The sequence below is a fragment of the Narcine bancroftii genome, chromosome 13 (assembly GCF_036971445.1).
Source record: "Narcine bancroftii isolate sNarBan1 chromosome 13, sNarBan1.hap1, whole genome shotgun sequence".
Lineage (NCBI taxonomy): Eukaryota > Metazoa > Chordata > Chondrichthyes > Torpediniformes > Narcinidae > Narcine > Narcine bancroftii.
Window position 1 is genome coordinate 12,070,404 of NC_091481.1, and position 26,567 is coordinate 12,096,970.

At 39.4% G+C, this 26,567-nt stretch overlaps 1 protein-coding gene across 1 annotated transcript in view; it reads left to right on the forward strand.

The window, feature by feature from the left end:
• snd1 (staphylococcal nuclease and tudor domain containing 1) overlaps positions 1-26,567 on the forward strand; it is a 767,382-nt gene that overhangs the window by 653,764 nt on the left and 87,051 nt on the right. Inside the window, exon 19 of the mRNA XM_069908835.1 lies at positions 16,548-16,671. Within this exon, the coding sequence (XP_069764936.1) occupies positions 16,548-16,671 (124 nt within the window). The remainder of the gene's footprint in view (positions 1-16,547; positions 16,672-26,567) is intronic.

The following is a 26,567-nucleotide window of genomic DNA, read 5'->3' on the forward strand; positions in this document are numbered from 1 at the left end:
TGGTAGATAAGTCATGATTCAGATTGCAGAACATGGTCATTTAAGATCCCTGCAGTTTAGTGGTGACGTGGAACCCTCTCGTGTAAGATCAAATTTAGCTGATGCTCGCCAATATGGCTCACAAAAGCAAATATTTGAGCAACCAACTTTACAACGCTGGTTTGGCACTTCCAATCTCTGTCAACAAACAAGTACCTTCCTTAATTGATCTCTAAATTGACCATTGTGTTGTTTACATGATCTACTTGAATTGAGTCAGAGACTTCCTTAATCTCATTGTGGATGACATGATTCCAATCACCAAAAATACAATTTTATTGTATTGAAGCCAAAGCAAAAGTCAAGTGTATGACCCCACCAGTAGTAAAACACGCAAGTCTGTAGACGTCGTGGTTTAAGTAAGAACACAATGCTGGAGAAACTACATACCTTGTGAAGGGCTAAAGCCCGAAACATTGGTTCTGTATCTTTATATTTGCTACATAAAGTACACTGTTTGACCAGCTGAGTTTCTCCAACATTGTGATTTTACTCAGTCCCCACCAATCCATTCACTTCCTTCAAAAGAAAAGGAAATGTTGGAAATACTGAGCTGTTCAGGCAGCATTTTAACCATTAACTGTTTCTCCATCCATAGATGCAGATTTCATAGAACCTGCAGTTTTTTTTGTTTGCAATATTATACCATGTGGATAATTGCAGGTCAAAGAGGTTGAGATTCATCCCACAGCTTGACCTGGAATAAGGTTGAGACAGAAATAGCTGAAAACTCTCGCAACCTGTGGGGTATTTTTTTGACCTCCCTTCACCTCCACTTGACAAGAGCACAGCTGAGATCAATAACACAATCTGAGTAACTAAACATTAACAGATAGTGAGTGGCAGAAGACGGCTTTTACTTGAGGGGAGAAAGTTGCATTATTTTCACAAATCAACAGAAGTCCCAAATATCAAATGTCACAAGTTAAACATGCACTTAACAGCTGTACTATCAACAAAAGTTTCTGTTTTAGAAGGCAATGTGTTACTACTCTGAGGTGGGGAACAAGCTTCAATCAATAGACTTAATTTATTTTCGGTATCTCATTGCTGTCACTTTCGGCTGACAACTTGTATATTTCTTTTTGATTTTAGAATTCTCATTTGAGTCTTAATCCTTTGGACTCTGACCATTTTTAGCCTTTCATAATATATACTCCAGGCTGGGTTCATGGATAAACCACAGTATGAGCACCAGTATGGATATAAAACCACTCTCGGAAAATGGGGGCACGGAGTATGCGTACTTGTTGGTATTTTTTGAAAATATAGAGTCCAAAGTGTTAATATTTTCAACTCTCCCTTACTGATAACACTCTAAAGCTCCTCTCCTCTGCTTCTGGTCTCCTGCACATCCCTGATTTTCATTGCTCTGCTATCGATCACTGAGCCTTCTGTGATTTAGAACCAAAGCTTCTGAATTCTTTCCATCGCTAAAGATGTCTGCTTGTCAACCTCCATCTCCTTCTGTCAGATATTTCTTTAAAACCTTTTGCACCAAACTTTGATTGGTGTTGATACATGGTCAAAATCAGTTTTTAAAAGGATCAAAGTAATATATATGTACACATTTATGTTTTGTGTTTTATCTAATGTAAGCTTATTTAAGTGAATTATGATAAGCTTTGTCCATTGTCAATGACTTCATTGTCATACAATCTATACAACTCCCCTGTTATTGCAGTAAACCTTTTAGAATTTAACCAACCAAAACTAATAATAAATGTGTCATTTCAGAGCTCAGTTCTTTTCTGCAGAACAAACTTGTTATCAGTGTGCTCGCTAATTCAGTTTATTGTCTTCAAGGTCAGTCCTGTTGAACCCTTCAACTGTCATTGCATCCAAATTTACCCATAATTCTTCACCTAACAAGCAAAATATCACCACACTATAAATAGAAATAATCAACAGTGCATTTGCAGGTCTTAGGGTGAATTTAATTAACTATTTCTTTTGAATCTCCCTCCCAGTTTGGAAATGATACATTCATCACAATAACTTGTTGTGGGTTGAAAAGCAAAAATCTATAGTGCTCAGAATCTTGAAATAAAAATAGAGATTGCTGAAAATTCTCAGTAAATCAGAATTGATGAAACAGCAGCTCTGTCTCTCTCGCACAAGAATTGCCTGCTCTCCTATGTATTTTCAGCTCCGCTGCCATCGGCCCCCTGTGAATCCCTGCCCTGACACCTGGTTCCCAGAGGCTGGCCACCTGTAGCCTGCATCCTTGTGTGAGATCTTTGGGTACCGAGCGCCACACTGAGCTTGGTCTGCTGCTTTGATTTCCCACCCCAAAGGCTCCTGTCCCAACCTTCTCCTTAGGAAGTGGTGGGGTGCTCTGCACCGATCCACTTCCTCCCCGCATCTTGTGAGATCTGAACTGCTTGAAACTTCATTGTCAAAATACTGCCCTGGCCCTGTTCGATGGCCAGTTTATATTTGCTTGAGGTCATCAGGCAGGACATTCAATTAGTAGGAAGGATCCCATGGAGCTCATTGAACGACCACGTCTTTACAGCCCAGCTTTACTCAGCTCCACACCCCAGGAAACACTTCCATTACAGCAGTTATAGCAGTGCTTCTACCTTGAGAAAAGTTACCCCTCAGGTCCCTTTTAAATCTCCCTCCCCCTTAACTGAAACCTGTGCCCTATGGGGAAAAGGCTGTGACCATTCACCTTATCTATCCCCCTAAGGACTTTGTATACCTTTTAGAAGGTCACCTCTCAGCCTCTTCTATTTTGAAGGGAAAAAGCTTCAGTTTCTCCTTGAAATTTAAGCCCTCCAGTCCCTCTAACATCCTTATGAAGCTTTTTTTGCACCCTTTCCAGTTTATTTACATCCTTCCTACAACAAGGCAACCAGAACCGCATACAGATTTCCAAATGTAGCCTTAAAAATCTCTTGTACAGCCATAACATGTCCAACTGAAGCTTCTTGACTGATGAAGGCAGTGGGCCAAATGCCCTCTTAGCCACCCCACCCTGTCTGCCTGTTTCACCAGTTTCAGGAATCTCTTGTCAGTAAATTGTCTACTAAAGCAACTTCCACACCACATCCCTCTTAAACCTTTTTCAGTGCCTGTCTAAATGTCTTTGAAATGGTTCAATTGTATCCATCTCTACAGCTTCAACTGGCATCTTGGTCATAGTATGGGGTATAATCCTAAAATTACAAGCCGAGAAGTCCTAACGTTTTAATTTTTAAACTTTCTGTCTAACTCCTTAAATTTTCTTTGCAGCACCTCAACTCTCTTCCTGCGTATACCATTGGTACCAATAGGGACCACAACCTCTGGCTGATCATCCTCCCCTTTCAGAATGTCCTGAGTCCACTCCAAGAAATCCTTGATGATGACACAGAGGAAGCACACACCATCCCGTAGTCAAGCTCACAGCCACAGAAATGCCTGCCTTTGTCCCGAACTAAAGAGTGTGCTATTGTTGTTGCCTACAACTAGACTTTTGCCCTGCCTTGCTTTACACCAGAACCAGTTATAGAGCCATTGATCTGGCTGCTGCTGCTATTTGTCTCCTGAAAAGCAATTTCCCTCCCTTCCCCTCCCCTCTCCCCCAACAACAGTATCAACCGGGATACTGATTTGAAAGGGGGATAGCCATAGGAGACTCCTGCACCATCCTCCTACCTCATCCAGCAGTCACCCATTTCTGACTAAACCTGCCACTATTGTCACTGACACTCTCTTCCTCCTGCATGCTCCTCGGTTTGTCCATCTGATGCTTCTACAATCTGAAAAGAGCTGCGACTGGACACACATCCTGCCCATGTGTTGATTTGTACCTGATTTCCCACATCTGACAGGAGGAGCATGCCACTCCAGTCACTCCCTTTGGAACAAAAAAAAACTTGATTCAGGAAAAAGTTATAACCTTCCCTTTGGGTATGTTGCTTGCCCCCGTCACTCGAGCTCGATGTTCACCATACCCTGCATTTAGACCAGACCTCAGGGCAGCCCTTGTCAAGGTTTGAAATCTACCTTATGGGTGATGTTAAATAAGCTACCGAGATGAGATGTCTCACTAAATGTTAGACCTTGTTCCTTCAGTGTCTTTATTTAAAAGCACTGACTATTCATACATGAATAAATAGCTTTCATTGTGAATAGCTTTGAATTAAATGTGTTTTAATATATTAAAAAATCCCTAAGTCTAACTCAGTCAGAGTATAAACAGAGGTTAAGGTATTGAACAAGGTGCTGGTCCACATCTGTGACCACATTAACCAATTGTGTTGACACGACACTTGTCTTTTCACCCTCTATAAACACAGCATCTATTTTTAGGTTTGCACAAATTGATCTCTAGATGGCATTAACCTCATTTGCTGTTCATACTGTTGGCTGTATCCTATTCCAAAGGTGAGATATTTAAAGTTTAATTGCTGTATCTTATTTCAGTGAATATTTCTAACCTCGTCTCTTTTCACTTGGTGTTTCCACTCTTTCTGGAAGATTCCTTGCTGGAGTGCAAATCATCAGTCCTCTAATATGGGGCCTGTTTGAACTTAGTTCATCTAGATTAGGGCTGTCAGCAGGCTGTGTTACTGAGAAACATAACTGGATTCTGATCCTATTCTACCTTTTCAGCAAGTATGCAAACTTATTTCTCCCCTCTAGTATTTGAGCTGCACATAGTATTAAATTACTTGCATCATGTTCAGAAGTCCTTCCATTTGAGGTGGAAAGGCCTCCCATTCTCCATACTCGTGACTCCTGAATTACAGAGGATTAATGTAAGAGTTGCACAGTCTTAATCAATTCTTAATGGCATTGTTGACTCAACACAATTCAGCTTTCTGAATACATTTTATTCATACTGCAGTACCAACATATTTGGCCTGAACATATTGGGTTAAGGAAGTTGGGCTGGGAGGTAGTGGAGGAAGTCAGAAACCTTTTCTCCATTCCAGACTAAACCAGAGCCAATTTTGGTGTAAAATGGCTCTGATACTTTTCAAATCTGAATGCCCCAGTGACCCAAAGATCTTAGGTCACTTGCACAACTGATGAGAGGTGTCAGGGGTCCAAATGACCAATTTGAAGTGGTGGCATATGAAAACATTTGAACACTAAAGGCAGATGAAAATGTTTGTCTTCCAGTAATTGTGAGTTGAACATGGAAGCTGGTTTAATTTGATTTGTATGGGTGGCTGAGTATTTATGGTTAGTGGATAGAGAAAGATCACCAAATTGGAGGTTGTGGGTGAAAGGGAAAAAGTATGGCGGGAACATTAGGGGGAACTTCTTCACACAGAGTGGAACGAGCTGACAACTGAAGTGGTGAATGCGGGCTCAATTTTAACATTTAAGAAAAATAACAAAAGTGACATGGTTGTTCAAGTGAACCGTGCTGTAAACGTTATATGGTTATATGGCACAGGCGACATGTCTTTTTAGTTTAGTTTCAAATTTAAAAATGTGTTTTTAAAGGCTTTGTTATTTAGCCATCCTGGTTGTCTATGACCCCACTGGAATTTGTATCTGTACAACTTAATGGACTGTTTTTCAGTTCAGCACAGACTAGAATGGCCGAAGGGCCTGTTTCTGTGCTGTTCTCTGGTTCTCAGTTCGTGCTCCCAGAGATTCAGAACATACTCGTGGAACCTTAGAGACGGGAACCTGAATAAATCAGGAATGATTCAAGGGGTCTGTGCTTTAGTTTACTGGTTCTGATCTTATTTGGGCTGCTGACTGCATCACAGAGAAGAAAATTCCATTACCTGCCTCCCTTCATTTGAATCACAGACCTACAACCAAAATAAGTTCCAATAATGAAGACTTTCTGTTCTATAGTAGAAGCTACAGGAGACCCCTGCGGCACAGCCATTTGGGTCATGGAAATTTTCCCTTGCGGATTTCACAAATCACAAACCAAAAATCTGAAATAGAGAATAAAATTCTCTCACAGAATTTATGAGGGAAAATATAAATACCAAGTATTAAAGAAATACTTTTTTTTAGTCATTCAATACTGTGGACAATAGATTTTTGGGTATGACATCACTGTGCCATTTGAGTTGGCAGTCACAGCCAAGTCTCCCACCACCACCCTCCCCCCCCTCCCCTTGGCATGCCCTCTCCAGTTTGAGGACACATGAACTGTTCTCTTTGCCTGTGAGGCATTTTTACTGATGTCCTGCATGTGTAGAAGCTGCAGTAGCTTAAACACTCAGTCATTACTCCACTCCTACTAATTCACTGAGTGTTAAGCTTTTACCCCTACGAATGCCTTTTATGCCATAAATTTAACCATGAATCCTGATCCTAAAATCCCATCCCTTGCCCTGATATTCCCACCTCTGAAATCCTTTCATAATCAACAAGCCTTGCAAGTCGGTGAAAATTCTCATGGATGAAGGGCGCAGCAGTGCCACACTCCAAGATGTCTATTTAAGTGTCTTCATACAGGAGAGGTCATGGCAAAGGAGGGACTTGGCTGTGACTGCCAACCAAATTAGTGGGTTGGGTTGGCAAATCCAAATGTTATTATGCCATACCATTGAGTGACTAAAAATAACAGTTGGCATTATTTTCTTTTGCATGAACCCTGTCACCCCGAGTCTAATGTTGGCCTCAGCTGTTAAGTAATGATGATGAGAGATTTTGTCATTGTCGATAAAATGGTTTGTCAAGAGATTAAAAGTATCCTGTGGGAACACAGCTCTGTTTATAATGGGATTCAGTGGGAGAATAAGGTTCATGTTCCAAAAAATTGTAATTCAGATAGTTTTCTAGGAACAGAACGACACCCAAAGCAGGAGGATGGCAAACTTTTCAGCATGACGCGAGTAATTTAAACAGAAGTTCAGAGAGGATGGATGAATGTAATGCTGTTTGTTTGTTTTGCAGCCTTGGCCACTGGCAGGTTTGTGAGTGTGAGTCTGTGCACTGCAATTGCTAGGGGGCAGGGGGATTCCTGTCTGAATCCAAGTTGAATTTCCATAGAGTTAGATAAGACAGCTCTGCATTCTGAAGAGAAATTGTAGCTTCTGGATTAAGACCATCCATATATGACACAAGGTCATATACTTGCTAAAATGACTTTTGCAAAAAGATTTTTGCAAAAAATATAGAATGTAACCTAAGTTTCATCAGCGCTAATGGGAAAGTGGACTGTCAAAAAGAACTAGGTATGAATGAGTAAGCAATACAGTGGCAGAGAGTGCAATCGAATTTGCACCTTCCCTTTACTGCATCTCACCTAAATGTGCTTGATGGAGCAGTGCCGAAGAAAGAGCTTAACTAATATATTCTCTACCTGTCCAAGTTATAACTGATGGTTCTAGAAAAGAACATTGTCAGGAAGCAGAAGGTTATCTCTCTTATAAATAATGGAATAACAGAAGCCACTCATGCCTTTCTCACTAGCCCAAAACTGCATTAAATGCTATGCATCTCCCAACACGTGGCCAACATTGCTGCTGTATCCCTTCCATAAGGCACAGTGGTCCACGAGAAATGTCTCATTAACACTGCCACAGTTGCCATGCATTCTTTTACACTTGTGGCGAGTATATGCTTAATGCTAAATTCAATCAAAGTTAATTTAATGTTTCTCCAATTTCCTACGTGATAGAGCAAATCTGAAATGATCTTTGTGCTCTGCTTGAAGTTGTCTGTTATAATCCCCAATTTTTTTTTCAGGAAGCAAATCTTTTGGAAAAAAATGTGTTGTCTGGTGTAATCAGGCACATTTGAACATGGTTAAAATAAAAGAATATTTTTCTCTCATTTGGATTTGCCAGAATGCTCACCTATTGACTAGATTTTCACTTTTTTTTCCATCAAGAAACAGAATGCACTTGGACTTGGGGGTTGGTGCAGAGGCAGATCAAGTGATAAAGTGTGCACACACATTCAGGGGTTCATGCATCTGTGCATTCACAATTTAGTGCTACTGGAAATCCAAATTTACCACCATGTACACATTGATTAGCAAGTGGGTGCCATCTAGACCTCACCCAAGAGCCATATGGCTTTCATTGCATTGGTTCGTATAAATTTTTTTTAGACATACAGCACAGTAATGAGCTATTTCAGCCCACGAGTGTCACCCAGTTTATATCCAATTAATCTAAAACCCCATACGTTTCGAACAGTGGGAGGAAACTGGAGCCACCGGGGAAAACCCACTCAGACACGAGGAGAATATACAAACTCCTTAAAAAAAAAGTGAGATTCAAACCCTGGTCCTGGTCGCTGGCTCTGTAAAGGCATTGCGCTAACTGCTAGCCAACCGTGCCACACAAATACGTTGTGAGGGAACTTCAAACTGCCAATAAATAGAAAATATTTAAGTCCTAGTGTTATGAGCTAAAACAGAAGTAATGGTAATAACCAAGAGAATGTTTTTTTCAAAACATTTTTTTTTTAATTATTAATAACATAAAACTTCTTACTTAACTTTAAATTTAACTCTAAACTTAACGCTACTATGCATAAATGTAAATATGTGTGCATGTTAAAACCCAATCCATTACAGTTTAAGCTTGATTCTGAAGAGATAATTTTAAAGTTCTGTCTCAGAAAGCTTTTGTGGAGTAAATGTGAGGCATTAGATTCCTTTAAATTGTTGCTGAAAAGCATTAATGAAGTATGATAAAACATCAAGTCATCAGACCTTTAAAACTCACACATTTCTTTTATAGAGTTGTTTTCAGAGCAATGTTTCTTCATATGAATGATTTTCTCTCTCTTGCATGGCTATTTTGTTCCATGATGATTTCATAAACCCAGACAAGGGTTAAACAAAGTGCCGAAATAGGAAAGGACAGAACTGCCCTCTTTCCCCAAAGAGGCAGTCAGAAATGGTCTTCCTTATTTCAAAAGCCACTTATTCTGTGTTCCCTTATTTTCAGGAGTAACACACAACAGTACCTTTTCTGGTTACTGTATCTTCAATCCCAAAACTGTCCTCTTTTGTCAAAGAGACAGTGAAGTGGCTCTTCTTTATTGTCATATCTATAGGCACTCCCTGACTTACTACCTACTTGACATCCGTCCATCTGCATATGCGACCAAATTTTTTTTTATTATCAGAAAAACTATATAATTTACATGGTTGATGTTGTATTTGATGAACTATAGCATGGATGCAGGGCATGTAAGAGCCAAAATGTACATACTTACCTTGTTAGTCGGCATTCTTGGATCCAGAAGGCTGGGCTCAGCCACCTTGATTTCTGTGCACATGCACGGGTTGGCACATGCTTGGTGGGTTTGGTATCAGAGTTCGGTTGGTGCATGTGCAGTGAATTCGCATCTTTGGAGTTCAGTTAGCTTGTGTGTGGTGGGTTCGCGCATTGGAGTTCTGTTTGTGCATACACAGTAGGTTCGTATATTGGAGGTCATTTGGAGCATGCGTGAGAGTTCAATATTGTCAGGGCATTTAATGGCAACTGAACTCTAATATGCAAACCCACCATGGGTCACACGCATGTGCCAACCGAAGACTCATGCATGTGACAGGAATCAAAATGGGCGCACCCAGACTATGGACCCCAAAATGCCGACTAACAAGTATGCACATTTTGGCCCTTACATGCACTGTATCCCTGTTATAGTTTATCAAGTACAACAGAAATCTACAAAAAAAATTGATTAAAAAGTTTTCTTTATGACTTTGATGCTTCACACCCACGAACAAAATTCCGACTTGCGTCTGTTCCGAGATATGACCGATCCTTCAGTCCCAATTACGGTGGTAAGTTGGGGACTCTACCTGTACATGTTAAAAGCATCTCTAGCCACTTTGAGCCACTTCAAAAGTATGAATTATGAGCCCACAGACTCCAAACTGTCTGCGGATCATTGAATTAAAAGTCCTGTGTGTTTGAACAACTATCAGCAGAATGCTATGTACACACAAATGCTTTTAAGCAAACACCCATTGTTCTTGAGTTTCAATTAAGAAACCACTTCAGTCTTTTTAAGCAAATAAGCTTCCAGCAGAATAATACCTTGAAAGACTTTTCGTCTTCTCAAATGACTTCTCTCTCTGAGCAACTGTGTGTCTCTGTTCCAGCTCCCAAGTCCCTCACTAAAATGTATGTAATTCTACAACTTAACTTTAAAGATTAATATTAACATACATCCATTACACTAGAAAGTCACAAAGCATCTCTACAGAGTGAAACTAAATATTTGAGTGAGTTTTCATCAGAGCTGTAAAATTTTAAGATATTAGATGTTTTCAGCATGGAAGATAGGGAACAGAGGAAAGAACAAAGAAGGAAAGCTGGAGAGATGAAAAGACAGGAATGATGGTGGTAAGGGGTTGGTAAGTGACTAAGAAAGAAGTCATTGCTCAAAGTGAAGTCAAAACAGAATCATTACCTTCAGCTTCAATCCATAAATGTAGGATCAGTGGTTTTGTTGTTGAAGTTGTTGTCAAATCTCAGATCCCAGGCTGTGAAATGTCTTGTCAAAACACAGGGTTGCACTCCTTTGGGGATGATGGTACTAGAAAGAAATAATGTTTGAGGTAGAATTGGAAGATTCTAAGTGCCTTGGTGGGGGTTAGAGATATAGGAGGTTTACAAAATCAGCTTTACATTACCAAAAACAGCTTCTTCCCCTCCACCATTAGATTTCTGAATGGACAATGAATCTATCCAGTGGTTTGCAACCTATTTTGGTCTAAGGCCAACCTGGTTTCTGGCAGAACATGCCATGGTCCACTATAGAGGCAATGACAGAGCAATATTTTTAAATCAAAGGCAGCTCTGTAAGAAACATATCTTTAACTAATTTAAATTATTTTATTTAACATTTTTAAAGTCCCACATGGAACAATGTTTTCTCTTTTTGCACTAATTATTTATTTTTAAATATTGGATTTACAGAACTGAAATTTATTGCAATTTTGCACCTGCAATGTACAATGCTATTGCTGCCAAGCAACAAATTTCGTGACTCATGTTCATGACAATAAATCTGATTCTGATTTTGAGAGAAGGGATGTCTGTTGTGAACCAAAGTTTCACTCATGAACTGAAGACATTTTGAATTTGGACCTTCCCTTTACTGCATCTGACCTGGATGTGTTTGATGGAGCAGAGTCGAAGGAGCTGTACTGCTCAACTGATACGTCAGTACCTTTTTCAAGTTGTACCAGAAATAAAAATCACTCTTTTGGCTGAGTTTGGTTACATTTTTACTGACAGTTTCTGTTCATAATTAATTGGTTAGTTTCTGGTATATTTGTGAGTTTCTTTGGTTCTGAAAGTAATAGCAGAAATTTCAACTTTTCATGCTTATTGGATCAGCTGTGTTAAATGTAAATACACAGGGTTAGCAAATTTATTTAAATCCTGTGCAAATAACAGCTACCCTGGATGGAATTCTTTTTTCTCGTCCTGGTGAGAGGGGATGCATGGTGATCAGTTTAACCAACGAAGCAGAAAACCATCATCTGCTAGAAACCAATGATACTCAACATTCCACTATGTTTCAGAATCAGAATTTATTATCATGAACATGTCACAAAATTTGTTCTTTTGTGACAGCATTACAATGCAAACATTGCTATAAATTGCATTTAAAAATAAATAAATTAGAGCAAAAATAAGAGAAAGTGAGGCAGAGTTTGTGGTTCATAGTCCTTTCAGAAATCTGATGGCACTGGGAAAGAGGCTGTCCTTGTATCGCTGAGTGCTCATCTTCAGGTTCCTGTATCTCCTTCCTGATTGTAGCACTGTGAAGAGGTCATGGCCTGGGTGGTGGGGTCCTTGAGGATAGAAACTGCTTTCTTAAGTCACCACTTCTTGTAGATGTCCCCAACGGAGTGAAGACTAATGCCCATTTTTTCTGTCCTGTGCATTGGCACCTCCATACCAGACAGTAATGCAACCAGTCAGAATGCTTTCCACGATGCACCTGTAGAAATTTCGGCATATGAGACCAGTATTTTCTGACATTCAGTTCTGAGACTTTCTATATGCATTTCTTTGCCTAAAATCTATTAATGACTTTTAATAATAAAGAATGCAGGATTTCTACTAAAAATATTTTTTGGAAGAAAAGTTACAAACACCCACTACTTTGTACAGAATCAACTCCTGATCATTAACATTTCTCAGAATACATCCTACATTCCTCAATCAGCAAAAATAGATTACCTCTACCCAATGAATTTCTTTCAGTGTCTTGAAAATTTTAATCTTTTAAAAATCAGAGAATACCTCATTTGCCCATTTTTCAGGTTCACTTAAACTATGTCTATCTAATTGTATCACTGTAATTACCAGTATCCTTGTGTTGTTGGTGAACTTGAATATGTGGCTCTCTATTTCCATCATCTACATTGTGAATAAATGGGTTGAATAGTTGAAATTTCACATAAATCCCTATGGGATATCGTAAATCACATTGAGCCATTTAGAGTGCTTGTCCATTATCCCCACCTTTCTCCTCAGTTGATGCTCTTTGTAGGTTGGTCATTTGCTTCCATTCATAGAATTTAGTATCACACAGCTTCAGAAGTTTGTGGTATCACTGCATTGCTCTCCACAGAAAGGTATTCTCTGTTTTCAAATGATTGTCCACCTGTTTCCATGCTGATGGTTTATAGCAATGGTTTTCAAACTTTTTCTTTCCACTCACATCCCTATGCCATAGGGGCTCTGTAAGTGAGAAGGTTGAGAATCACTGCTCTAGACCCAAATGTTACTGGAATATTTTGCTGGAGAAAACTTGTCAGAGCACCTATGGCATAGGGATTACTTAAAGTGGTATGTGAGTTTTGTGGAAACTGCCAAAATATTTGGCCTGGAAGTCAGCCTGAAGAAAACTGAGGTCCTCCATCAGCCAGCTCCCCACCATGACTACCAGCCCCCCCACATCTCCCTCGGGCACACTGAACTCAAAACGGTCAACCAGTTTACCTACCTCGGCTGCACCATTTCATCTGATGCAAGGATCGACAAAGAGATAGACAACAGACTCGCCAAGGCAAATAGCGCCTTTGGAAGACTACACAAAAGAGTCTGGAAAAACAACCACCTGAAGAAACACACAAAGATCAGCGTGTACAGAGCCGTTGTCATACCCACGCTCCTGTTCGGCTCCGAATCATGGGTCCTCTACCGGCATCACCTACGGCTCCTAGAACGCTTCCATCAGCGCTGTCTCCGCTCCATCCTCAACATTCATTGGAATGACTTCATCATCAACATCGAAGTACTCGAGCTGGCAGAGTCCGCAAGCATCGAATCCATGCTGCTGAAGACCCAACTGCGCTGGGTGGGTCACGTCTCCAGAATGGAGGACCATCTTCTCCCCAAGATTGTGTTCTATGGCGAGCTCTCCATTGGCCACCAAGACAGAGGTGCACCAAAGAAGAGGTACAAGGACTGCTTAAAGAAATCTCTTGGTGCCACCGCCAGTGGGCTGATCTCGCCTCCAACCGTGCATCTTGGCGCCTCACAGTTCGGCGGGCAGCAACCTCCTTTGAAGAAGACCGCAGAGCCCACCTCACTGACAAAAGACAAAGGAGGAAAAACCCAGCACCCAACCCCAACCAACCAATTTTCCCTTGCAACCACTGCAACCGTGCCTGCCTGTCCCGCATCGGACTTGTCAGTCACCAACGAGCCTGCAGCTGACGTGGACATACCCCTCCATAAATCTTCATCCGCGAAGCCAAGCCAAAGATGTGAGTAGAAAAAAAAAGTTTGAAAACCACTGGTTTAGAGGGTTGCATTTATCTTTTGTTTCCGGGTCACCATCTTTGCCCCCAAATAACATCCCTTACTCATCTTTTTCACTACCTTTCAACTATAACTACTTTTCCAAAAAAATCCACCGCATTCAATTTGCTGTATTCACCTGTTCACATTCAGAGCAAAAATTAAAATTATAAAACCTCAAAAGTGTCAGTTCTGAAATGCCTACCTGTGTTGTGGCTGTATAACAGGAATGTTTGAGTACTTTTGTGAGTTCCTCAGGGACCTTTATAGAAGCATAACATCCCATTCCTTTATTTCCTACATTTCACAATTGCTGAAACTAACAGATTTTGGTGATCTCATTTAAAATTTATCTTGAGGCAACAATGTCAAAAACAACTCTTAACAACACTCCAAGGCCAAAATATTCAAACAGCAAAACAGGAAAATGTGGGGCTGAAAATGAAATGGGGTGAGCTTCAAATTTATTGTGGCCAAATGCATGAGGATGGATGGAGCAGTCCCATTTTGAGCAAGTGCCCTTCTCTTTATATAATGTATATATGCTGAAGTTTTACAAATGAATTAACTGATTTTATCATGACCCAGTGATGTTGCTAAACTCTGCAGATCAAATTTCTACTATTATGGTTCAAACACAAATTAACCAGATGTGCTGTGTGTAGTGTAAAGGGGTTGTTTTGCAGGCCATTCAGCTTTTGATAGCTGAAGATGTTTTCCAAAAGATGTCGTGGATTCTAAGAGCAAGAGATTTCTCCAAAAGTCCTGGCCACAATTTAGGCTCAAATTGCTGCTGTATTGAATCTAGCTATGTGTAATTCACCTGTTGCATTTCCTATAAAATTGACTGCATTTCCAAACTATTTTTGGTGTGTCATGGGCCAAGTGTGTGATGTCTTTATCATGTTTGACCTTTATTTATTTGCACCACCAATAAATGGTCATTCTGATCGCCCGCAGGAAAGAATCTCAGGGTTGCATGTGATGTCATGTATGTTCTCTGACAATAAATCTGAACGTTTAGTGTTCAGATCCTCTATTAGGACCAAGAATACGGAGGAAAGATAGCCAGTGTGAAATGTTCATAAAAATGATGAGCAGATACAGAATTTCTGAGGGTCTGATCAAGACTGGGGCATCTGCAGCTTTTGTGATTGCATTTCCATGTTAATAATGACAATGAGTTCAGGACCATTCACATAAGTACCTCAGCCCGAAATGCAGCCAAACAAGTACTTTGTTAAAACAAAACCCTCAATTCCACTGACGTGCCTTATTGTGCAGGACTTTGGGAGAAATCTCTTGCCCTGAGAATAGTAAATATAAGGGTGGGTCATATTACCAACTACAGAAGTTAATAAAATGGTATTTCACTAGTGCAGTCAGGTCTGTTGGTAGTGTTAGAATAGTTTATGAGGAGGTTCAGGAGCTGTGGGGAAAAAACAGTTCTTGAACCAAGAGGTGCTGGACTTCAGGCTTCTGTACCTGAAGTCTGCAAAAATATTCTGTAAAATAAAAGTCATAAATCAAAGAATTGCAGATTGATGAATAAGGACACTGGTGTCAAATGTATAAAAATATGGTTTGCAGGTTTGATCAACAATTTTTTTTTAGTTAATTGAATACATTTCTGATGGCAATTGAAGGAATAAAGGTAGTCACAGTACATTTCAAAGAAAAAAAATGGAGTCCAAGGTACCTAATTAGCTGCTTCCTCTATTCTGGAAAATATGTTTTAGGAAGGATGTTAAACCTCTCCAAGGGACAGGATCCAGAAGATATTGACTTAACTTGTGTCTTGCATCTCTGCTGCTACATATCACGAGAAGTCAGGGTTCTTCTCTTCCTAAGAACAAGAAAAATAAGGGGGCTTGAAAGCAAAGTCAAAATCGAGAAAGGTTCTATTAAAGATGTGTAAGAAAAAAATCTTTTCATTGAGAGAAGCTTCAGAGATTTATGGGAATGAATAAAAGAAACAGCAGTAGCTCTGAACAAATCTAGTTACAATCTGAAATGTACTGTCAGAAAGTAGGATGGGTGTGGATTTGGCACAAATCTTTCAAAAGAGGATGTAAAAAGGAATTGAAAAAAACCATTGGGAAAAAGCAATGAAAGTTGGAAATTTGGATAGATTCAGCTTTAAGCTGATTCATGATTGATTTATGGTTGAAAGATTCTATTTGTTCTGTTAAGATGAGCCCTGGCTTTACTGATTGAGCTACAGGAACATGAGGAGCCATTCATTTTCTCAGATGCGATCGTCATTCGGTTTGATCACCAATTTGTATTTTAATTCCCAATCTACTTCACTTTGTAGCCATCATTCTCAGGTGGAGCATGAGTTTAAAGATTCCACTTTTCTCTTTGTCATGCACAGCCAATTATGCCTTCAGCCTCTTTGAAGTTTTGCATTTTTTAACATCAAAATCAGCTGGATTTAAAATAAAAGCACCAGCATTCCAATCACCAAAATGATTCAGAATATCTATAATTTTCTTCTTCAATGATTTTGATTTCAAAATAAAGAAACAACAATGCCCTCTGATTTCCATTAAAATGTAAATTAGAACATTTATTTGATGAGAAATGGTTTAGTCAGGAATCCATTTTCCCTGTCTTGACACCAAAATTGCTTCTTAGATTTTTTTCGATGGTGTTTCATTCACTGAGTATTCTTCACCAACACTTGTTCAACTGTGCATAACCCTTGCTGGAATGCTCTGAGGTTATGGCATGGTGTTAATTAAGATGTCAGTGTGAAAATGTAAATTTAATTATCTTTTGCTCTGTTCTTCCTCGTAGGTACTCAGCTGGAGAAATTAATGGAAAGCATGAGGAGCGAGATAACGGCTCATCCACCTGTAGAGGGTTCCTATTCACCCCGCCGAGGAGACTTCTGCATTGCCAAGTTTATCGATGGAGAATGGTAAAGAGCAAATTGCATTAAAATCACTTTGTTGTTCTTTTGCGAAAAAAGGCAAAGTAGTCGGTTTCCTTCGACAAGCTATAGTACTCAAAAGCAAATCATATTTAATTCAAGAGCAACCCCTTACCAGGATCCGTGAAAAATGTAGGTTGATTCAAATTTGTACTGTGCTTTCCTTTGATTTACAGTTGTACCTACAATGTAGTCTGCAAGTCTGGAGAATGTCAACCAATTGCAGTGTCTTCTTGTATTTGATTTTGTGATCCACAGCCAGCCTTCCTGTAAATTCATCCATTCCGCAGGGACCTACACATATACAAATTAGTTGACATCTTGGCCAACATGTACATAGAGTATGGTGAAACAATACTGCTGATTCAGAAGGACTACCACCAACTTGCATTTATATGAATCCTAAACATTGTAAGAATCTCAAGACACTTCACATGATATCCTTTCAAATAATATTCAATAGCAAATCAGATATGGAAATGTTAAGAAGTTGACATACTTTTCAAGGAAGAGTTCAAAGCAGAGATTGTGGAGGATTTCCAGAGATTAATGAAAGGGATATATTTATGTGGTGCCTTCCACAACCTTGAATCACTCCATGGCATGTTTGATCTCTGGAGAGATAATGGTTTCAAAAGCTTTTCTAACTCTCTTTATTTAAAAGCCTGTAAGATTGTTCTCAGTGTTAAGCAAAATGACGTCTGAGTCCAACTTGAAATAATTTCACTGGGTAAAAACATGCTTAATATCTATGCCCATAGATATCAGGTGGACACTTGCAGATGTTTAGCATTTTATCATGTTTGCTAAACATCTCCCTAACCTTTCAAATGAAATCCAACCACTGCTGTTAAAGATAACCCAAAAACTTCTAAATGTTTTTATTTTGGGCTCCCATTTCATTTTAGCGGGACTGTAATTTAAGAGTTAACAGATCAAGCTGCAAGCCCTGCACAGCTTTGGAGATGACTGTGGGATGGCAACAAACTCGTACAGCATGGACCAACTTTGCTACTTGTGAAAAGAAGAGGACACAGGTGGGGAGAGTCAAGTGTCCAGCATCAGAAAGCAACACCATATTGTATGATCAGGGGCCATTTTAAAGAAGCAACACTTGGAGCAGGCATCTTTCTGAAGGAACCCTGTGCTGGAGTGGCTTTATGTGGTAATTGGCGATTTGTTTGTTGCTCCTTGTCAGGAGAGGTTTTGATCTCGACCGTGGCCAAAGGAAGGGTCATTTTTGAAGAGGAATTAATGTACCACACCGTGACCAAAAGGAAAGGTCGTTTTGAAGGGGAATTATTAAATCCCACCGTGACCAAAGGAAAGGTCACTCTGACTGACCCATATTTGGGTATTGGAGTAGGAAAAATAGTGGATTTGGATCATGATCATTTTGGACTGTCCCATGACTGGGTTCTGGAAGTATTGTGAAAGTCCCTCGTAAAGGGGAGTTGTGGTGATCACCTCTCGTCTGAAAGGACATTCGCTCTGGGAGTGACTCGTCAAGGTTTTGTGAGTTTTCTGCAGTCTGTCACTCGGTCTCTCCCATCTCATTCATAATCACTTCTTTGCATCATTTTAAGAGTCTTCGTGTCAACACTGGATGTCGAAGATTGACTTTGGAATAACTTTACAGAATTGTGTTTAAGCTGCAATGGTCATGGGTACCTCACACACATATAAGTAAATTCGTGCAGAATTGGGGGTTACCTTTAGATAAGTTGGACAAGGTGTTATATTATTGTTAATTAATAATAAAAATATTACTTTAAAAATAACACTGATGCCAATAGATGTTCATCTGATTCGTGAGAAAAACCAAACACAGCAATTAACGGACAGAGTTCCAGGTTAATCTTGAAAATTGTTGACAAGCTATTTCATTGAAGTGGAAAGGAGATTCATCCCCTATGCATATGCAGTGGCTATATGATGTAATGTCCTGTTTTAAGTTTAGAGAAAATCAGATATAATATTAAAGATAGAAAGTTTCATTTTATGAAGTTATGGGGTCCATTCTTAGAATTTTTTTTATAATTGGAAGAGTCAATAAGTATTATCTGTTCCACTAATTCTTTGTCTGTTCTCTGGGGGTCACCAGTGATCCCACATCATTATTGATTTCTTTTTCTTCTCCAAAAAGGTCACCTTGATTAGAGGGAAGGGGATTAGGTTTGTTTAGTCTTTAGTTTTTTAGGGTTTTTAAAATTTTTTTATTTTAATACAACAGTTTAATGAAGGGGTCTGATATGGTTGCACAGTATTATCTTTATTACTAGAGTGTTGTAATTGATACTATTAGTTAGTTATGCATATTTTATTGATTTTTCTTTCTTTCCCTTTGGTATATATTTACCTGTATACAATTGATTCATCATGTAATCGACATTTATTATGTATGCTTATTATGTTAAACTCATTAAAAATATATAAAAAGGGGAAAAAAATAACACTGTCGTTTTTCTGTTGCTGCTGGTCTGTGACGTGACAGTTTGCAAGCAGCATTATTTCACAAACAACAGTAATCCAAGAGAAAGAATGTTCCTTGATACAGAATGTTTCACAACCTGAATACATCTCAACACTGTGATAAAAAACAGTTAACAAAACCATAGATATCACTGAAAGGAGGCAAATGGCTGATGGGAGCTAAAAGGCAAAAATAGATTAACTTGACATTCACTCTAATTGCTCATTTTCAGAACTGGGTTATCTGGAAATGCTTTTACCATTTAAGAATGCCTATGTGAAGCTCTAAAATTAATGTATTATTTCCCTGATTTTTTTTGCAGTGGAGTACATGCATTTTACTGAATAGGGTTTAATTGAAGTGGAGGAATGTTTACTCGATTCTTGGTCACTCCTTATCACCATCAAGGGACTATAAGAATTGAGATTTGAACATAGACTATGGTCCATTCAGCTGGTAGTCACATAATTAAGTTATATCATAACCATGGCAGCCACCATGACTTGAAGTGAGGAAAACTGACCAAGGTATAAAAGATTGGGGAAGAAAGATCTATATCCCATGATTCTCCTAAAAATGTAACATTTTAAGGGTAATTTTTTTAAAGCTGGCCTGTCCCAGTGTGTTTAAATTCCTTTCACTAGTCTATGATCTTAAAATTTCATGATGTCACTGAGACTGAAGATTCAAATTGTAATGGTAGTATAAAGGCAGAGGTTCTCTACAGTTCACTTTAGCGGTGCCAGTTTTTAATTTGTTTTCTTTCAATAATCAACATTGTATTACAAATTTGTAGTCTATTCATTTTAACAGACATTACATTGTACCTCCACCCACAATTTTCTGGATACCTCTGCTGCCTACTTGCAGTGCAAAATTACACAATTGGTTCTGATGCATCTTCTCCCAGGACTCACCCATGTTCCCTCTATAATTTTGTGGAGATTATGGGTAATCTTCCAAAATATTATTTTCCTTTGTTTCTAGCGGTACCTATTCCATCTAGGGACCTTCCAGTAGCCAACCATTTCAATTCTACACCCCACTTCCGCGCTAACATGTCTGTCGAAAGCCTCATGCACCGAGAAATTGGAGGAACACCTAATATTCCATCTGGGTACTCGGAAACTAGATGGTGTTAACATCAATTTCTCCCCTTCTCTCTTTCTCTCTCTCTCTCTTCCCTCCCCGCTCTCTCTTCCTGTCTCTGACCTTTGCTTCACCTCCTCACCCCCTTCCTTCTCCATTCAGAGCTATCCCCACCTTCTATCACTTCCTAGCATTTTTTTTCTTTCCCCTCCCACCCATGACTTCTTGACTGTGGGTCTGTGTTTTTTCCCTTGCCCATCCACCAACAATTTTAATTGGGCACTTGCTTGTTTTTTTCTCATATCTTGACAAAGTACTCAGGCCTGAAACGTTGGTAACATACAGTATATTTGCTATGTGACGAAAGCTGCATGACTTGCTGAGTTTCTCCTGCACTTTTGTGCACTGAACTACAATCACAACACGTGCAGACTTTCTTGTTTAATCCCATTCTAGCTTTTTTTCTTAAATCTCTGTACCAAAGCATAAGTAAATTAACAAATAATAATCCATGGATCCCATCTCCTCATCAAACCTGTATGATTGGAATATAATATTGACATGCAAAGAAGCTTGTTTATAACTTCATGTGTTTTAACCACTGCATTCAGTATGTTTACCACATACTCATCAGACTTCTTTAATATCTTGTATAGTAAATATAAAGTGTGCCATCAGATAGACCAGGGAGAAGAACCTGCATTCAATCACTGTTTTTAAAGACGTTGTCTGGTCTTTTTTGAGATTTATTAGGGTTAGGTTTTGGTAAAGCTGCCTGGAATTACTGTCCAAATGAAGGCAAGTTCTTGAGAGACTTTGGAGCCAACTCACAATGCATTTAGTTCCTTCAAGAAAGGGTGAAAGGAAATAAGATTTTTTTTTAAACAGAAAACACTGTAATGATTTTAATTTTTAAATTTAGATACACAGCATGGTAAGAGTCCATTTCAGTCCATGCCGCCCAATTTACAGCCAATTAACCCCAGTATATTTTGAACAGTGGGAGGAAACCGGAGCCCCCAAGGAAAACCCATGCAGACACGGGGAGAAAGTAAAAATACTTTACAAACAGCATGGGATTCAAACACAGCCCTGACCATTGCTGTTTTAAAGGCATTGCGTTAACCGCTACACCAACTGTGCCTAACCCTGTCTGATATGAACAAAGAGTATGTGATTAGGTTTTGGTTAGTGCGACCTTGGGAAACACTGTTTTATTGGCAGAAATGGACTCATTGTAAAAGGTCAATACATTACTAGCATCTGTCTCTCATCTCCAGCCTAAACATCTGACTATCTTGGCCTTTCTCATGTGACTCGTATAGATCAAGCACATGTGTATGCATGCAATCCAATAAGTATGTTCATGGAAGATGTGACGAGAGAGTGGAGCATAAGATGTCCACCATTGCCTTAATAGGTATGTTCATGGAAGATATGACGAGAGAGTGGAGCATAAGATGTCCATTGTCTGAATAGGTATGTTCATGGAAGATATGACGAGAGAGTGGAGCATAAGATGTCCATTGTCTGAATAGGGTATTAAAGTGTATTGGGCTTTATTTGGCCATCTATTGTCATCCAACTAACCTTGAGTGTCTACCTACTTGCACTCTTCGAGTTTGCATTGACCTTTACTCTTTTTCTCTGTTGGTATGCCCTTCCTTTTTTTCTGAAGCTGCAAGCTCTTGACAAGATACTCTTCATTTGGAGCAGCAATCCTCTGTCCACTTTCCTGTTAACCACGATAATGTGTGCACCTTCATCACAGAGCATGAAGAGTCATGAAAGCTGAGTTCTTCTTGCCTCAATTCTATTTTTCTAAAGAGGTCATCAGAAGGCAATTAAGATGGAAAGCCATGTTAATTTTCTCTCCTCACAATGTATCATATATACTTGTTTAATAGTCGAGTTTTTAGGACCAATTTTTCGGGTCAACTTGGGGGGTGGAGGGGGGGTTGACTTTTACGCAGGTCATGCGGTAGGTACCTGCGTCATTGAAGGCGTCAGAAGCTTGAATGACCAAGGCCGGGTAGTAAATCTGCATTCAGAGAATCGGGAGCTCAGATGGGTAGGCAGAATCTGTCAGGAGCTCTGGTGGGAGGGCGGCTGGGGCTGAGAAGAGAGTCTGTGGCCGGGGCATTGGAAACTCTGGTGGGTGGGCAGCCAGGGGCGGGGATCTGCAATTAGGGCCTCGGGAGCTGGAATGAGGGGGTGTTCGGCTTGGATGAGTGAACAGTCGGGGCCAAAAATAGAGAGTTTGACTTTTACTTGAGCATATGGAAAGCACACGATTTTTGAGTCAAATTGGGGGGGGGGGGGGGGGGAACGAGGTGTCAACTATTACACAAGTATACATGATAAAGTCACTCTACAGTAGAGATTAGTTAACCAAATAGATCAGGGATCAAACCAGACATCCAGATTTTGGCACTGTTCAATTAACACATCCCTCTTAAGATTGTGATTTTGTGCTTGGCAGCCGGAATTGAGTTATAATCCTAGCCAACATGTTAGTTTGATGTTACTAAATGAAGCAAAAAAACTGAAGATGCCGGAAATCTAAAGACTGGAAACATTCAGCAGGTCAGGTTAGTACCAAGGGCAAAAGAAACAACTTCATCGAGTTTGGTCATGGATGTCCTCAGAACTGGAAAATAAAGAAAGCAAGCATGTTGATTTTCCCAAAGGGAAAAGAATAAAGAGAACAGAGGGAACTGTTCATGTAGCAGTTAGAAGTCACAAAGGAATAAAAAGAAGCAAATTGAAAGAGAGGTGCAGCCATATTTGCAGAAAGAGGGCAAAATAGAGTGGTCACCAGTAATTGTTAAATTCAGTATCCAGGCAGAAGGTGAGATGCTGCTCCTTTTAAAGGTGCACAAGGCAATTATACAGCAGGATTAAGAGGACAAAGATACTGGAACGACAGACTGCCCAATTCCACACTTACTTCTCTCCTTCACCTTCCCACCATTCTCTTAAGGTGGAAATGTCTTTTCTCTCCTCTTAGACACTGTTTGACATTGAATGCATTTTTTATTTTAATTTTGTACAGGTAACCCTTGCTTACAGCAAATTGAAATTTGTCCCCACACTATTCACAGTTCACTGCCTAAAAATATAAGATTTAGAATAAAATTCACTTAAAATTTTGGCGAAAAAATAGAAAATTAGCATTTGTGTTTCATATTGCAATTCAGATTACACAGGACTGATTTCTGGGAATGCCTCACCTCAACACCATTATGCAAGTTTCACCTGTAATTAAGTACTGTGTTTTGAAAAGAGAGGTGTGGCTTTTCCTTGTCAGTTGAGGGAAATTTTACAGCATTTAATGGAAACTATCCTTTTTAAATTTTGTCCACCTCAGATCATGCATGGTTAACATGGATAGTGCAAACATTAATGAAACAGACATAAATCCTTGACTCCAGATTCGTGTACCACCAAAGACTGAAATTCCAGTCCAGCATTACAAAATGCTATGCGATTTTTAGTTCACCTTTACAATACAATGTAAAAGAAACATTGGTATCACTTGAAGACTCCAGAGATGCCCATCCGTCTCCTAGCTGGAATTAATTTCTCACTAATTATTATCAGAAAAGGTTATTTGAAGTAGTTTATCTCCTTGTTCTCCTTGGGACTGATCTAATGTATGCACTTGCTGCTGTGGGTTCCCCTTAACTACATGACCAACTCATTTCAAAAGCATCACTTTGTGTGTCTGAAGGTTTTCTGTAGATTAAAGCATCTTAACCATGCACAGTTTTGGGCATGAAAGAAAACAATTTAGACTTGTCTTACAAAAAATGATTGAATGAGGCTGGTAACTGCTGGAGTTCAGAAGTGTGAGAAGAGACATAATTGAAATAGAAATCTGGTCATGGTGGTTATGAAAAACTTAAAAATAAGGGGTAAAAATTCAGACAGCGATTAAGTAAATTTTGAGAGTTATAAGTTTTTGGATCTCTCTTCCTCAAAGGGTGATGTAAGCACTGTCTTTGAATATTTTTGGGGCAGCAGTGGATATTTGACAGAAGCAAGCAAATGTGAATTTAACGTTACAAGCAGATCAGATACGGTCTGATTAAATGGCAGTGCAGGCTTAGGGGCCCAAGTTGTTTCTCATTTTTATATTCGTAAGTAATCTTTTTTTCTCTAGTTCTGTCTTGCTGGTTCGAGTTTGGCATTCTTCTCCTTTAGTCCAGGTTAATCAGTGAATGTTCCCAATTGGAATTACTTTTTTCAGCTTCCTGGGTTCCAAGTAAAACCTTTGATGAGTTGAGGGATGGGGCTCCTTTTACAGTAGCAATGGGTATTTACTGGTATTTTTCACTTGGCATAATAGCAAAAGTGGTCATTGGCACTTCAGGGAACTATGTGCAAGATCAGCCCTCAGATGTTTCTTGGCTTGGCAACGGATTTCCTTGCAAAGATTTACATAATGTCATGAAACATTTTCTTTAGTTTAAAGGACATTATAACATAAATATAAGTTGCTGATTCTGCATTTCTTCCCTTCCCTTGTCCTAATGGTGTCGACATACTTCATCCTGTGTCCTTTACTGAGTTCTTGTGCAACCACATGGACTTAAACTTCTCAGAGTTTTCACCAACCACCCCCAATGCCATGTTCTTATTTTGCCCTATTCACCTTTCATGCTCTATCTAATTGAAAACATTTTGGGATTCAAAAACACTTGTCTCTTTTTAATTATCCTGCATTCATCCTCACAAAAACTACAATAAATTTGTTAAACATGACTTTTGTTTCTTGAAGCCATGCTGAATAATGAGGAATTCTGAATGGCCTCCAGCTACTTCCTCGATGGTCTTTGGCTTGGCTTTGCGGACGAAGATTTATGGAGGGGGTAAATGTCCACATCAGCTGCAGGCTCGATTGTGGCTGACAAGTCCGATGCGGGACAGGCAGACACGGTTCCAGCGGTTGCAGGGGGAAAGCGGTTGCAGGGGTACCTTGTAGTTATAGCCCAATGATAGATCTTCAGTAAATTGCCTGACTTAAACGCTGTCCTAACTTTTGCTGTTTTATTTCCCCTCCTTTCTTGAATAGTATCATGACACTTGTGGTTTTCCTGGCTGCTGTGACTTTTCCAGAACCTGGATGTTTTTGGAAGATCATAATTAAAGCATCCACCACCGTTGGGACCTTAGGCCCAAGTAGTCAGATCTAGGAGACAGTTCCTACTGTTTGACTAATGATTTTTTTCTTGCGCTTATTGTTGTTTGCTTCTTCTTTTGCCTAATGATTTTTCAACATGGTTCTATCAGAGAGTGAACCAAGCGGTTAACTAATTCTTTAATCTAATCCAAAGAAATTTCCACAATTTGAGTTTGTGTGACAAGCAATGCACTGATATAGATGTGCTTTAACAAGCAAATAACCCAAGGGTAACATTTTTCTGGTTCTAGGTTCTGCTACAGGTGAAAATACATAATAGCCAGTAAACTTAACTAATTAACCAATCACAGCAAATGGTGATTAACTGCAGCTTAAAACCTTCAAAAGAAAACTTGGACATTGATAGAAAAGCTCCAGGACAAGTAATGAAATTATCAGTCAATCTTGGCCAATGCTATCTATGGGCAATGAGGCAGTGGTTGAATAGATGGTTGACTAGTAGAAGCATTTCATGACTGAGTATATGGTAATATAGATTAACCTCTACATACAAGGAAAAAGAGCATAGATAGAAGGATTAATTGATATGCATGAGATCTATGCATTGTCAACAAAGGACCAATATCCACAGTTGGTAAAAGTTGATGCCCCTGCACTGTTTAATTGTACTTTGCTTAAGAATAATTAATAACATTCTCAAAGGAACAAGGTGACTTTCTGTTCAGTTATGAATAAGCATTTGTTCAGGTCAATGTTAGGATTGTGATTCTATTACCACTGGACCATTGCCTAGAGATAGCATTGGCCAAAATTGACTGATAATTTCATTACTTGACCTGGAGCTTTTCTACTAATGTCCAAGTTTTCTTCTGAAGATTTTAAGCTGCAGTTAATCACCATTTGCTGTGAGTGATTAATTAGTAAAGTTTACTGGCTGTTAAAGTGAGTGTTCTTCCCTTGTTCCATGTTTTGTTACTAACCAGGTTGATGCTACCTATTATTTTTATCTGGCGCTTCACTAAGGAAGAGATTTGAATGCCCATTATTGAGTTGGAGCTTGGTCAACACGCTCAGAAAATTGAAAGCTCTAGGGAGTTGGCGCAGAAAAGAAATCGAGGCCTGTGGGAGATCAGCCATGATTGAAATGAATGGTGGGGCAGATTCAAGGGTCAGATG